The sequence below is a fragment of the Dipteris shenzhenensis genome, chromosome 3 (genome assembly GCF_047967505.1).
Source record: "Dipteris shenzhenensis isolate YYH24624 ecotype China chromosome 3, Dip_SZ_1.0, whole genome shotgun sequence".
NCBI classification, from domain to species: Eukaryota; Viridiplantae; Streptophyta; class Polypodiopsida; order Gleicheniales; family Dipteridaceae; genus Dipteris; species Dipteris shenzhenensis.
The window spans coordinates 29,502,605-29,518,082 of NC_141598.1; the positions used below are offsets into that span (position 1 = coordinate 29,502,605).

General features: G+C 45.2%; 1 protein-coding gene across 2 annotated transcripts in view; it reads right to left on the minus strand.

Annotated features, from left to right (window-relative positions):
* Nucleotides 1-14,647, minus strand: part of LOC147903631 (uncharacterized) — a 68,354-nt gene extending 53,707 nt beyond the window's left edge. The window contains exons 1-2 of one of the 2 annotated variants that reach the window (XM_087400261.1): nucleotides 13,710-14,647; nucleotides 11,646-13,252 (exon numbers count right to left, since the gene is read on the minus strand). In XM_087400261.1, the coding sequence (XP_087256387.1) occupies nucleotides 11,646-13,252; nucleotides 13,710-14,418 (2,316 nt within the window). In that variant the 5' untranslated portion in view covers nucleotides 14,419-14,647. Of the gene's footprint in view, nucleotides 1-11,645; nucleotides 13,258-13,693 lie in introns of both variants that reach the window. The other variant, XM_087400255.1, reaches the window with a different exon arrangement.
* Nucleotides 14,648-15,478: the final 831 nt, after the last annotated feature.

Genomic DNA, 15,478 nt, shown 5'->3' on the forward strand with positions numbered 1-15,478 from the left:
CTTCAGGATCCAACAATTACTCCTCTTGAATTCAATGAATCCAATCTTTATAAATCTCTGAGAAAGATACAAGACCCCATTTGGGAAAGCGAATCAGTGACTACATTCTCCTTCCCCACTCTTTAGTCGATGGCAAATATCATAGTTTTGCATAATCTCAAGCCATCTTTTCTGTTTGGGAGATAAAGTGGGCTGAGAGGGGAAGTGTTTGAGAGTTCCGTGACCTCTTTTGACTCGAAAGTGACCAATATAGTCATGCCTTCTTGATTGCATGTATGATTGCTAGCATTTCTTGGAAATATATGGTAGCTCAGTTTTTTATCATCTAGCTTGTGACTTCCTATCAACCTCTTTTAGAAAGAGGTGACACTAGCCCCAATCTATCTGGGTGATAGTTGCAAGGTTCTTCGCTGGAAGTACTTCATTGATGGCTACAAGGCAAGTTACTTTGGGATCTTATGCTTCCTTATCAAGCGACCCCAAGATATCCTAACGGAGGATGGAAGCCCGAGTGGAAGGGCATGGCCCAACCATGGTCGGAGTCCATTCTAGACCAGCATCAGTTTCATTGGTGAAGGCCTTAGCCATATGATTGAACAGTAGGTTTTTTGAGAAGAGGAGGTGTGCGCTGATTGCACGTCGCTGGTGGTCTACGTTGCCTTCTGCGCTGATTGTGAGAGAGATCTTTGCTTGCTTGAGGCGCACGTACAAAGCTTGCTCCCCCTTCGCTCGAATTCTGTCGTTGGAATTTGAAGAGCTACTAATCGCTTGTTCTTGAGGTGAACGAGAATTTGAGAAGCAGATGCCAAAGGATTGCCCAAGAGACTGCTCCTACATTGAGGAGAGGTTGTTGCGTACGTGAAGACAACGCTGATAGGGAAGTTGCCCATGTGTGTGGACAAGGAAGGGTGAAGACTTGTTCGACTGAAGTATGGAGGATCTTGGATGATCTGCAGGAGTTGTGGCGCATTCCTATCGCTTGTGGTACCACAGATTGTCACGATCTGTGACGTATTCCTTTCTCTTTCTAGACTTATGGATGGTTTAATGAATGGACACTTGTGGAAGGGTATGACCTTTCGACGGGACACTTGCCCTTTCGACGGGACACTTCCTAATGAGGCATAACCCTTCACAAGAGACATTCTAATGAAGAGACATTCCTATTGTAATGTACCCTCTCATCAAGGGTCACCCCCTTCACAAGGGGTACACACCTCTTCATGCACACACCCTTTGGAGTACACACCTTTTCATGTGTGACTCTTCACTCTCTATATAAGAGAGGCCCAATTGTATGGATGACATCACATCCACCCTACAGACATTCAAGCAATACAATTATTCCTTGTTCTCTGCTATCTCAGTCTCCTTTCTGTTCCTTAGCACATTTCTAAATATAGTAAATCTAGGATTTCTTACACAGATGTGCATTGTCCCATCTGACTATGTCTTGTTCATCGTGTCACTTGTGCCATCTCAATTGAGAGTCTTCCTGGTATCTTTGTGCTTGTTTGTGGCCTGTTGAGGTATCATCTCAAGTCATAGTGGTCCACGTACATGCTCTGGCATTGTGCATTTGCTCTATTTCTATTGGAGCCCATATTGCTAGTTTGATCCCATAGTAGTCCCGACCTTATCTACAGAACTAATTGAATTATGGTGATTGCTAGTGATTGTTTTTTTCTCCTTTTGCTTTCATGAACGTTACTCCTGACTGTCTGAGGCATGACCACGCATGCTGAATTGGTAAACATTTCCATGGATGAAAAAGAGTTGCTTCACACCCGTCCTGTCTTCAGTTGCATAGGCTCTTCACTAGGTTCCCTACCACTTTTCTTTCATCATCTGTTTTGGCGATCTTACTGGTGACCCCTGTGTGTCTTGAATTGGGATGTGTGTACCCATAACAAGGACGCCCAAAAGTGTGGAGAACAGTATCTGATGACGAAGCCTCGCATGCAGATGATTATTTGCGAGAAATGTAAAAGGTGTGGTCACTGGAGCAAAGATTGCATTGATTACCAAGTTCATGTGATTCGTCTTCGAGCTATAATCCAAAGAGTCCTAAAAAAAGCTGTTCATAAGAAAAAGATGCAGAGTTAGATGCAAGCTTGGCAATGAAGGATGGAGATTCTGTGAGGGACTACTGTGTACAAGAGATAAGCAAGAACCGGAAGGTATGGCTCATGAATTTCCCCGCTTCTATGGGTTGCCACATGAGGATCCTGAAAAGTTTATTGAAAATCTGGAGTTTACAGCTCTGATCAAAGATAGGAATGCACCAGCAGTGTTACTCAGACATTGACCTTTTGTCTAGTAGGAGAGTCTCGTGTTTGGCTGCAAGAATTTATAGCTGGTTTACATACTGAAGACGGGGCACTAAGGGCTCTGAATTATGCCGAGGTGAGGACTGCCTTTGTGGCACAGTTTGCATGCAACCAAGATTCTAATAAAATGTAGAGGGAGTTGTGTAGTTTGCAGCAGCATCCTAACCAGAGTGTGGACGAGTATCTGAGTAGATTTACTGTGTTGTGGAATAAGTGGCAAACAGCCTTGCTGCCAGAGGTTCCACCCCGAGTGATCAAGAAGGATCGTTTTGTCTCAGGATTGAAGCCCGAATTAAAGATAAAGAAAGAGTGCAAGGAGTTGCCCACTTGTGAGGATGCTGTGAGGAAGGCCAAGGAAAAGGAGAGAAAACAAAGGAGGCTGGTTGAGTTAAGTAATGAAATGCCTGTGGTGCAGCCTAGACCTCAAGTCACCTTTGCTATGAAGGATGATCCATCTAAGGCAGAGCCTACAAAAAAGGAATCCTTCAAAGAAGAACTCCAAGAGATGCCAGAGCTTATGAAAAACCTCAATCTCAACTTGATGAGTGGTAGAGGATGGGGAAGAACCTCCAATGGAAGAGGAGCAGGAGGGGGCTGCCTCCTCTTGGTGCTCCATACCCTTCGCAAGCAGGCCATGGACGTGTTGGAAAGGTCACCTCCCCATCTGTAAGCCCCCAAATGAGGTGAGCGTGGGGGAGGGAGACCTAGGGCAGGATGTGCCCAAAGAGAGATTACCTGGATGTGTGGATCTTGGACAGATCTGGAGCATTCATGGTTGGTGGGGTATCCCAAGGATGAAAGGCTGCATCAGGAGCAGCTCATGTGCAGGAAGATGGCGGGGACACAGTGTCTTGGATCAGGCCTGGCATGAGGCACTCAGTGGACTGCAGCAGGACCCTTTGGAAGGCGCGATGACATCAGCAATGTATGGAACTGTACAGTAGAAGGGCCTGGCAGAGGCGCTTGCATGACGGGGTCCTTGGCAAAGTATATGGGCAGGTCTATGGCCTGCAAGCAGGGCTGGCAGGTGGCAGGACAGCAGCAGCAGCAAAGGGGCTGGACCCTACATGGAACAAAGGGCTAGCAAAGGGCCCTAAATAGGGCTGGATAGGCAGCCAACCAGCCAACCAACTGGTCGGTTGGTTAGGGCTGCTACAGACCAGCCAGTCGGCCCATTTAGGGCTGGCTGGTCGGTTGGTTCAAGGGGGCCTTGAGCCCTATAAAAGGAGAGGCTTGTGGCCTCATTTCATATCCAACATCCAGCAGCAAAAGCAGGAGCAGACAGGAGCAGACAGGAGCCACTCCCTTGGGCCTCATCTTGGAGGTAAAGGAGAGTTAAAGGAGTGCTGCAGACTGAGTCCCCTAAGGGCTGGGACCTTGGCTGTCTTCTAGGGCAGCAAGGTGTTGTGATCATCATACCCTCTGGAGGAGCCATTCACAAGCAGGTTGGAGCAGTGGAACAGGGACCTATGTGCTGCAGACAAAGCTTGGCAGGGGCTGCCCACCTAGGCTGATTCACAGGCAGTAAGGTGGAGAAGAACACACTAGACGGAAAGTCTACAGACGCTCGAGGTGGAGCACGCGGGCTCGAGTCTAGAGATAGCCAGCAGATTGGAGAAGGACCTTGTGGTTAGATCAGAGGACCACACCATTGGTGGGACTCTCGATCTATCTCTCTTGTATTGTGTCCATAGTTTTGGACGGAAATATATATTTTGGTGGTTTCTCTATCTGGCCAGTTCATTGTCTATTGATGAGTCTGCACATCTATTGAATGCACATTAGTAAAGAAGTTTGTAATTCCACACCCCACACCGCACACTGTGTGAGCTCCTGGGCATTACTATAAGTCTTCCGCTGTGCGTACCCTCTGTTGGGTCATTTCTAACAGGACGTGGGAGTTATGTGCCTAATGTACAGTGTTACAATTGTGGAGAATGGGGGCATTACAGTACTCATTGTGACAAGCCTCCTCAGGTGGGTGGAGAAATGTGTTCTTTGCCGGCTGGATTAAATAACCGGGCTAATGATCATAGTGTGGAGGTGAAGGACGCAGGCCAGCAAAGTAGTAGTGGAGACGTGAAGGCTACAGCTGAGGAAAAAGGCAAAGGGAACGTGGTGAGCCTACTTGGGTTAGAAGAGGATGAGGTGACAGCCATGCCATTGGGGAAAAGAGACCATGAAGATGAAGCAAGCACAAGTACAAAGAAAGAAGAACCTACTGAAGAGGGGGTTACTTACCATAAGAAGAGGATTAGACCGGTCAAGAAGCCTAGAAGAAAATTCAAGACTCTAGACTATCCGATTGGGAAGGAGCAAGGAGAATTATGATTTGGTAGAGGATCTTTCCAAGCGAAAGCCCAACATCACATTTGGTCAGATGATCAGCCTATGTCCCTAGTTGAAGAAAGAATGGAGAAGAGCAATAAACCCTGGTAAGTGGAGCCCTCAGAAGGAAACAATCAAACTAATGTCAGTTTCTAAGCTTCCAGATATCTTGCCTTCAGTAGAACCCTGGCACAAAGGAGTAGAACTTGGTGAGGCTTATGTCACACAGTCATGTGTGGAGAAATTGGACCTAAAGATTTCATCCCCTTCAAGGTTCCGCATCCGAATGGCGAATCATGCTAGGGTTAAGACCCTGGGAATTGTGGCTGGAATGGAGATTGAAGCATTCAAGGTCCACAGCAAGGTAGATTGCCATGTCATGCCGGCTGGTCTGGGAGCTTACCCTCTCATTTTGGGAAGACCTTGGTTACAGAAGGTGGGAGCGATATAGAATTGAGGAAACGGAGTGATCACAGTACATAGTTCTATGGGACAGAGGATGCGGTTTGATATGGTTAGTCACGCTGAAGTTTCTAATCCTGAAAAAGAGGCAAAGGAGGAGAGTGAAAGTGATACTTGTAGTGAAGAGGCGAGCAGCCTTACTTCAAACAGTGATGATGCTATGTAGCCTTTATAGGAAGGATGGAAAATCTGCAAGTGGATCTCACAACTGAACTCAATGAACAGGAAGAGGATAGAAGTGAGGTAATGGAGAGATTCATGCAGCCCAGGGACGCTCATGAGCCTATACAAGAACTGGTTCAGCATACAATAAACCCAGATCTTACACCTGGAGAGAAAGAAGAATATTGTAGGATGTTGCAGAAGTACCCCAACTTGTTCATCACCTCGAATGAAGAAATTAGGGGATTCCAGGGGAAGCCACTAAGAACTAAGTTAAAAGAGACTGCTAAGCCAGTATGTCAGAAGATGAGGGGAATCGAGATTAAGCCCAAAACAAACAGAAGTGTTGAGAGCAAAGATAGTGGAGTTATTGAGAGCTGATATTATAATGCCAGTGATGCATTCGGATTGGGCCAGCCCAGTGTTGAGAGCAAAGATAGTGGAGTTGTTGAGAGCTGATATTATAATGCCAGTGACGCATTCGGATTGGGCCAGCCCTATGGTGATTGTTCCAAAAAAAAAAGGGAAACGGAGAGTATGTGTGGACTATAAGCCCTTGAATGCTGCTACCAAGAGTAATCACTATCCTCTGCCACATATGGATGACATATTAGACGGGGTAGCCGGCCATGAGATGTATAGTCTTTGTGATGGTTACTCGGGTTACTTCCAGATTGCTAAAGAGCCAGAAGATCGACTGAAAACCATCTTCATCACTCCGTGGGGGTGCTTCCATTACAAGCGGATGCCCTTTGATCTCAAGAATGCCCCGGCTCACTATCAAGAGAATTCTAATGAGGTACTAGCTCCTTATTTGGATAATTTTTGCGATGTATTTATTGATGATATTTGTGTGTACAGTAATCGCAAGGAGCATTTGCAAAAGCTAGATGTTGTATTTGAAAGGGTGGATGCAAGTGGCGGACAGCTGAATCCAATTAAGTGTCGTTCGGCAAGAAGTAGTATCAAGGTTTTGGGGCATACTGTTTCTGAAAATGGAATTGCACCTGACCCAAATAAAGTAAAGGCATTGATGATGTTGTCTACTCCTTCAAACGCCAAGCAATTGCATACTTTCATTCAAAAAGTGAAATATCTTGCAAGGTTTATTCACATGCTGTACCAGGTGTTATTTCCACTCCAGCAAATGGTTAAGCATGAGCCATTGAAATGGACTTGTGAATGCGAAGAGGTATTTGAAGCTGTGAAAGAGATATGCTTGGTCACATTTCTAGTGTGAAGGCTCCTGATTTCAAGCAGACATTTTATGTGAACCCTTTAGTGGGTCCTGATGCCATAGGAGCAATACTCTTGCAACAAGGTAAAATCTCGAGGTACATGAGGCCTGTGTACTACGCTCGTAGGGTGAAAAGTGAAGCTGAAAGGGGATATACAGCAGCTCAGTTGGTGTTGGCCAGCTTGGTATATGCTTGTCGGAGGTTCCCACCATCTCAAACTTTTGTAGTCTTGACCAATTGTACCTTGCTTCCGCAGTTGTTGAGCAATACTAATCTCTCGAGATGTAGGATTAGGAGGATAACTGAATTGCGAGAGTATTCATTCACCTTCCTGGTAGAAGAATCTACAAGAGCATCATTGGCTGATCTGCTCACGTACAAAGAGGGTCCCATATTGGTGAAAGAAGTGGAAGAACGCACAGCAAAGATGGAGGACCAAGTTTTGTAAAATGCATTTGTCTTGCATTTTGATGGCTCTTTCAAAAAGAGTTTAAACAAAGCAACCAGAGGAATTGTAGTGCATGATTTAGAGGGGAAGGAGGTTCAAAGGGCATGCATTCAGCTCAAGGCAGGCAGCAATAATGAAGCTGAATATGCAGCTTTGTATGAAGGCCTCCAAGTATGTGCTAACCTGGGAATTAGGAGATTGATAATCAAAGGTGATGCTTTGCTGGTTGTAAAACAGATTTTAGGTGTTTGGAAAACAAAACATGTCCATCTCAGGAACTGGGTGAGTATCATCAAGAAAAGATTGGGACAGCTTGAAGCCTGGACTCTACAGCACGTGGATAGAAGTCAGAATTCTGCTGCTCATGATGCCCCCAGGGAATGACAGAAGCACATGTGAAGGCTGCAAGAATACAAGAGCCTCTTTACAGAGGTAGGGAATTCCTGGCAAAAGAAGAATGATTTCTACTGTCCGGAAAAGTTCCTGATGAGATACCCAAGCAAAAAAGATACAGATTTGTGAAAGCCTGTCAACCTTATGTCATGATTGGTGATGTTCTGTACATGAAGGGAGCTGATTTGATTCTCATTCAAAGATCTTGCATATATTAGAAGCCAATCATGAAGGTATATGAGGAGGCCATTTTGCCTTTAAGATCATATTGAGGAAGATTCTGACAAAGGCGTATTTATATGGGAAAGATGATAAGAACCCATGAGAAAAGTTGGGACCTCACTGTACCATGGTGTTTGTGGGCATATCGTGTCGCTGTAAAACAAGGTACACAGTTTTCTCCTTTTCATTTGGTGTATGGCAAAGAAGCTCTCTTGCCAATTGGAGTGGAGATTCCAACCCTTCAATTTTTTATGAAGATGAAAAAGGAGCCAAATTCAGCATATGCAAATAGGTTATTATGTTTGCAGGAAGCACAATTGGACCGGTTGAAGGCTATGGATCATTATGTTGCTGCTCAAGAAGCAAATCAAGGAGGGTCAATCTGAAGTGCAAAGATAAGTATATCAGAGAAGGGGATCTAGTTCTGAGATATGACAGTAAGTTGGATTTCACTTTCAAGACACGGTTTGTGACTAAGTGGGAAGAACCGTATCAGGTAGTGAAGAAGTACCCAAATGAATCTTATCAACCGGCTGATTTGGACGGGATGTTGCATAAGAATAGAGTCAATGGGCTGAGGTTGAAGAAATATGTGATTAAGATCATGCAAGTAAACACATGTGGCCCTCTTGTGATGTAGGAAGGCGGGACTGAAGACCTCATGGATGAGGACGTCTCTGAAGACCTCAAAACTATATTTGACTGCAAGACATGAATGTCTGCAGCTTGGGGTTGTGCAAAACATGATAAGACAAAAAAAATAAAATACTAGCAACTATGAACAATGTAGGGAGACACATAGGTGCACATAGTTAGCTAGTGATGATTTTTTTAATGGCCCCAAAGACATCTTTTCCCAAAAAAAGATGATATGATGTAAATGTTTGACTATGAAATAAAATGTTTGTAGGAACTTCCTATGGGAAGTGATGAAAACGCAATATGGATGCACTCCAGAGCAATGTACCCATGTGTGACGGGGTCGGTGCTTGAATGTCAAATGTAAAAGTTATTTTTACGTGCGATAAATGATCTTCTGTGCATGGAATGTTGTCATGTCAATATCTGTGTTATATCCAATGTGGTGAATGTGTGGACCCCAATTGTGTGAGCAATGGTCTTGGTGCAATGTTTTTGGAGGCAAGGTAGAAGAGTGGTAAAAGGAGGCAATGGCATGGAAAATTAACGTGGAGAGGTCGCTTGCATGAGGAAGCTACAACTTTACGTGGAGCCAATGCTACAATACGTTGGGACGTTGGCTCATTACGTGGGTGGCATGAAGGATTTTCCAAAAGGAGTTGACACTGCGTTATAGAGGAGGAGTGCAGATTGTAGAGAAGGGGAGAGAGGCTTTCCAGAAAGCAAGAGAGAAGGTGACGACTCTGGGTTTTTTGAGAAGAGAAGGAGGTGTGCGCTGATTGCACGTCGCTAGTGGTCTACGCTGCCTTCTGCGTTGATTGTGAGAGAGAGCATTGCTTGCTTGAGGCGCACGTACAAAGCTTGCCCCTCCTTCGCTGGAATTCTGTTGTTGGAATATGAAGAGCTGCTGATCACTTGTTCTTGAGGTGAACGAGAATTTGAGGAGCAGATGCCAAAGGATTGCGCAGGAGACTGCTCATACATTGAGGAGAGATTGCTGCGTACGTGAAGACAATGCTGATAGGGAAGCTGCCCATGCGTGTGGACAAGGAAGGGTGAAGACCTGTTCGACTGAAGTCTGGAGGATCTTGGATGATCTGCAGGAGTTGTGGCTAATTCCTATCGCTCACGATACCACAGATGTGTATTGTCCCGTCTAACTGTGTCTTGTTCATCGTGTCACTTGTGCCATCTCGGTTGAGAGTCTTCTTGGTGTCTTTGTGCTTGTTTGTGGCCTCTTGAGGTTATTATCTCAAGTCATAGTAGTCTGGGTACATGCTCTGGCGTTGTGTATTTGCTCTATTTCTTTTGGAGCCCATATTGCTAGTCTGATCCCACAGGTAATCCCGACCTTATCTATAGAATTAATTGAATTATGGTGATTGCTGGCTGTTGATTTTTCTCCTTTTGCTTTCACGAACGTTACTCCTCACTATTGAGGCATGACCATGCATGCTGAATTGGTAAACATTTCCATGGAATGAAAAAGAGTTGCTTCACACCCATCCTGTCTTCAGTTGCATAGGCTCTTCACTAGGTTCCCTACCACTTTTCTTTCATCAACGAGAAGCTTGCTCTTGCCACATTGCATCTACAGAAGGATGCTTTGATGTGATGTGGTCCTTATTACAAACGGGAAAAGAGCCTATTCTTCAATGGTCCAAGTTTGTAGAGCAGCGTAAGGTCACTTTCATGCCTTCGAGGCATGAAGAAGAATTGACCTTCCGCAGGGAAAGGTTAAGGCAATTCGACAACGAGAGTAATGCCGACTTTAAGGCCATGTTCCTGAAACTCTCTTTAGAAGGAAGAAGTATTTAGCAGCCCTAACACCGAAAGTAAGGTATGAGGTTGAAATGTTCAATCCAACCACCCTAAAAGACCTCACTAAATTGGCTGAGATTGCTGAGAGAAAATTGAATCCTCGTAAACCCTTCAACAAAGGAAAAGAGAAAGCTAAACGTACAAAATGTTAACAGCCCATCACGTCCTGGATGAATACCATTTCTTTGCATGACTGACGATGAGAAGAAAATGCTAATTAAGGAAGGTAAGTGTTTCGGATGTTAGAAACATAAGCCAAGGCATCCATGGCATAAATGTCCTACTCTATTAGCCAAAATTGCCAAGACCAATTTTGTAAAAGGGAAAGGCAAAGCATCCAAGCAGGAGGGTGAGGCTTCTATCTCCTCATCCCAAGACTCTACGGTGAACATAAAACCAAGAGTAAATGCTATCCATTCAGCAAACACTGGAGTATAGATGTGTGAACTAAATAGAGAGTAGATATATTCATTGTAGAGTATGGATAGAGAATAAAGAATTTTCTCCTCCATGTAGAGCATCTCATAGGATGAATAGGGCTGAAATAGAAGAGTTGAAAAAAAAAAGAGGTTGAAGGTCTAAAGTTTCTATAGACTTAGTTCTCCATCGCAAAATCAACCATGGCCAAGGTCTACCTAGTTCAATAACACATTTGGGTGAGAGAATCTTTTTCATACTAGCTAGTTTGTTGAGAATATGTTTCGACTTATTGAGCAGGTTATTATGAAGAGATTTCAGCAGCTTTGTATTCAGAAGAGGATTCTGAGCATGAAGAGATATTGAAGAGGCACTCCAGTGGTACTTCTGCATTTTGGATATTCAACATCAGGAGGAACCAAAACTCGAAGATGAGATTTAAGTTCTGATTCAGAAGAGATCATGTACTATCAAGAGAAGACTATTTGCAGATTATGAAGAGATGATGCAAATGCAGAAGTAAAAGAGGAAAGCGTATGCAACAGAAAGAGACAAGAGGGGATCCAGAAGAGGACTTCTGCACATTCAAGCAAGAGGGAGTGTAGTAGACATTAAAACATTACTATATATTATATGCCAATGGTGTAACATGTATTTGTATTTATGATGGACACCGACCAATTGATTATGGCGGTGGATCATCTGAGTAGATAGGACTAGTCTAGCTGGAGCCACTGCTTCAGACAGCATCAAATTTGGACATGTGGCACTTATTTTATTAATTAAGATGTGCACACACGCGTCTAGGTCCTAGGGACAATAGGAAGGGAAGGGTGCATTAAGGTGCACTGAATGGTAGATGCATGGGGCAGCTCTGTCCACACACGTCTAAACAAAATGTAGCTTATGTCGTAAAAAACTGCTGGACCATTCCAACTAGATAAACTAGTCCCTAGGCCATTTATGCTTGGGAACTGATCCCAAGGTATGCATTAATTATGTTCATTTGAAATCTGGTACTGTTTCTTGCCGCCTCCTTCCCTCTAGCTTCTTTTTCCCCTTCACATTCAAAAGAAAGAAAGACAAAAGAACATATACTTAACTAGAACAACAAGAAAGCATGAAGACTTATCACAAGCAATTGGACATAGGCATCAGGCTTGACTCCGGTAGGCTCCAGTACACCTGTTTTGTACGCTTGGGCACTGTTGCACCTCCATTAACAGGAGTTTGGTTGTTGGAAAACCTTTCTGGATAGTTGGGTGCTTGTGATTGCTCCTCCACAGTGAGGTCTGTTCTTTCTTGTGCTACAGCAACATCCTTTGCAAGTGTTTTCTTCAAGTCTGTACCAGTTCTCCCAATTGTGGACAGCTCCGTTGCAGTCATAGACAGCTTTGTAGACGTATCATTTGTAACAACCTGCGATGTTTCCTCCCTGGACACAGTACCTTCAATACCAGAGGTAGCTTTAGTTGCTGCAATGCTTCCCAATCTGTCTTCCAGGTGGACAGAAACTTGTTCAATGATATTAGAAACCTTCTTAGCCTCTTTCTCAGTCATGATATTGTCCTTCACCACTTCTTCAATCCTTTCTCTGGTTGGATATTTCCTCCACTTTTTCCAGAGTATATCAGCTTCTCTGCTCTCTGGGCCTACCTGCACCTCTTGTTTCGGTTGAGATGTCTTGAACTGTCCATTTAAATGCCTTCTCCATTCTTTCCGGTGTAGCTCTCTTTCGATTTCCTCAGAGACTTCCTGACTTTGAGGCACAGGCAGAGCCACCATTTTCTCCCTTTCCCTCTCTTCATTAACCTTCCAGGCATTTGCCAACATTGCCTGCAACTCTCTCTCTTCCATTTCGACAGTCTCCCTTGCAGATTTGGATTTTGACTTTTTCCCCACAGCTGGAAGTTTGAGTTCGTTCCTGGCAGATCGATGCCCAGGAAGAGAGAGAGAAATAGCATCCACCCAGTTTTTAACATATCCAGATGAAGCATCTCCATCCCCACCCTCTTCCATTTCCGCTTCCACTGTAGCAGGTGTTGCAGGTGTTGCAGGTGTTGAGCCTACACAGTCTTCTGCCAATACTAAAGTGTTAGCATGACTTTTGGGGAGCTCAGATGCCCAATCTTTCCACGACTTGAATTTAAGATGAGCAGCAGGAGCTGGTGGGGGACGAGCAGGTGGTGGTTTGGATGAGGGCGGAGTTGAGAGATTTACATCAGTAACCGTGATCCAAGCTTTCCTTACAGCAACTTCACCTTTTTCTGATGCAAAGCAATCATTGTGCCTATCCATTCTTATCTCTATAAAATCATCATTGAGTCCTTGCTCATCAGTCGAAGACGGAGAACTGGAGAGAGCTGGATCTGCACTGCTTGAAATGTCATCCTTGTCAACTGCAGAGGAACTTCCTTCTGGTGTAGAGCCCTTCATGGGGGGCTTTTCAACAGACCCTGCACCATGAGTTCCTGAGGATCTCGTGTCATCACTGGCTTCTCGCTGGCCACCTGTGAACGGCTGAGAAAAGATCAAGGAGCTCCTTTGAGGGAAACCACCAAAGACATCGTCTGTTTCTGAATCAAATCCAATTTTAACGCTGCTGCCACTATTTGATCTCAGTGGCTTCTTCAGATGATCCCAATGACCCGTGCGGGGAGGGGAGGAGGGTAAACTTGATGTAACTGGATCGCCTCGCAAAGCCGTGAATGGTCTATCCAAATGCTTTCCTCCACTCTCATCAAAGGAAGAAAACGAAGAAAATGAGCATCGCCGTATGACCTTCCCAGCAGCTGGCCTGTTCTAAGCAGGAGTAATTCAGAAAGTTGAATCTATATGAATCCAAGCAATGCCAAATAGAACAATCACATTCTTCACCTCATAATAGTCAACCAGAATATAAAAATCAGGGATTAACTACTATGACGACTCCAGGGATGTCGTCAGCGCCAACGCATTACTATAGACCATTACATAAACGAATGCTCTCAAGCAAGCAGACGTATCCACACACGCGCGCGCACATTTGCACAGGAAGGGCAGACTCATTAAAGTGTACGTGGCATTTGTTTGTAATTTTTGTTAGTCGTCACAAGTTGGAGGTGTTCAGCGCTTATTTGCTTGAATTGCCATCACCTAATTTTCAAATGTGTCTTTTATCAATACCCAAGAAACGACTTCGCCTGCACTTTTATGAGAGAATTCAGTAAGTTGGCTGGAAACTGATTCAGTACCTCGGCTTAATAGTACCCGCAGCGTTCGTTGTACTGGACACATCTTCTTGAACCGGATAGCCCGCAGATGCAGCGGGATGAACAGGACTGATGCGGCGAGAGCTGGAGCGAGAACTCGGTTTTGATCTGGATGCGCCAGTAAACAAGCGCGCAGATAGGCTCACAACGGGAAAAGCTTCGGGAGTTCCTCCTTCGTTGAATATGTCCTCGTAAGCGACCGCAGGAGGTCTCGCCCCATATGTGCTACCCCCGAAGACGCCATCACCAAAAACAGGAAGCTCAAACACAGGCAGAGACGAGGCTTTGAAAGATGGAACCCTTGCGGTCGCTCTGAAAACGTCGTCCAATGCCGGTGAAGGCCCAGCCTGGGAAGCAAACATTGAAGTCGCATAGCGGGGAGGACCCCCGAAGACATCGTCGTAGTCGACTGCAGGAGACGTCTCCTCTGCACCCTTGCCAAAAGATGATGATCGATTGGAAGCCATACTTCCCATGAATGGCAAGCTCCCCTCCGACGGTCCCTCGGCTGCCAGAAGCGAAGCAGCGCCGACGGTGGCATCGGGAGCAGTCCTGCCTTTGGGCAAGGGACCGAGGCGGCTGGCTCCGGGAGTTCTACCGGGGGGTACTGCGTGTTCATTCCCGGGGGTACTCATGGGAGGCAGCAGCGAGCTGCTGTGCGGAGTCAAGGCGAAATCTGAGTGCAGGAAGGTGGGGAGATCGGCCATGGGAGCAGGGAAGGGGCGTTCTTCATTCCTGTGTACCTGCTGATGCTAGAGAGAGGGAAGGGGATCGCCATGAACTGAATGAGGAAGGAAGGGAGTGGAGGGAGAGGAGGAGGAAGAAGGCATGGATGAAATGCGGAGCTTGGAGGTAACCCTAATTTGCAGAGGAGGCCATTGAAGGCTATGGCGTCTGTGCAGAAGAAGAAGAAGAAGAAGAAGCTGCCTGAAGAGCTTGAACAGCACAAAGCTTAAGAGAGTTGGAGGAGACGGCCCCATAAATTTGAGAAAATAAACAAAAAAATTTACCATCGACTTAATTTTTTTACCCTTTTGACTTGATTCCTTTATCTCCTCCGCCTACCGGACGCCGCCGCGTGGCCTCTAAAAGATTTTGTGCCGCTGTGTTCTAATAAAGGCCAGAATTAGTTAATCATTTTTTTTCGGCTCGGATTTTGGTCGCCCTGTCCGACCCGCAAACCGTGGCGCGGTCACATGGCCGCACCACCAGCCGCCTCCATCGCCCTCGCCCCCCCCCTTCCATTGCTTCAACTTTCCACCACCTTTTCATCGTCCTCTCTTTGTCCTCGTTCTTTTAACTTTGTTTATCCCCCCAACTACATCATCACTCCACGAACCAACGTCCATCCCGCACCACCTGTGTGGCTCCATGCTTGTATCATCACCAACCCTTTTCTACTTTTGCTGTGGCGACACGCAGAGCTCTGAGCATGTGTTTCCTTTCCTCTCTTAAGGCCTCTTATGGTCAACTTGGACTTACAGACTTCCACCTGTTTTTTCAGGCGCCCATTCTTTCGTCAAGGCCTATAGTGGTGACGCCATCACTTGTTTTAAAAAACAGTCTTGAGATTGGCAAATAAAGCTTCGCTCTTGAGTGTATCTCGTTTCTATTGCTCAAAATGTTTCAGTTAAACCAAATTACATAAAATCAATCCTAAAACAAAGGCCTTTAAAGTAAAATAACAGGGATTTTTTCATAATGGAAATGGGTAAAAATGCATTAAAGTTTGTTTTATCACTACTCCCCTTCAAAATCAAGGTGACT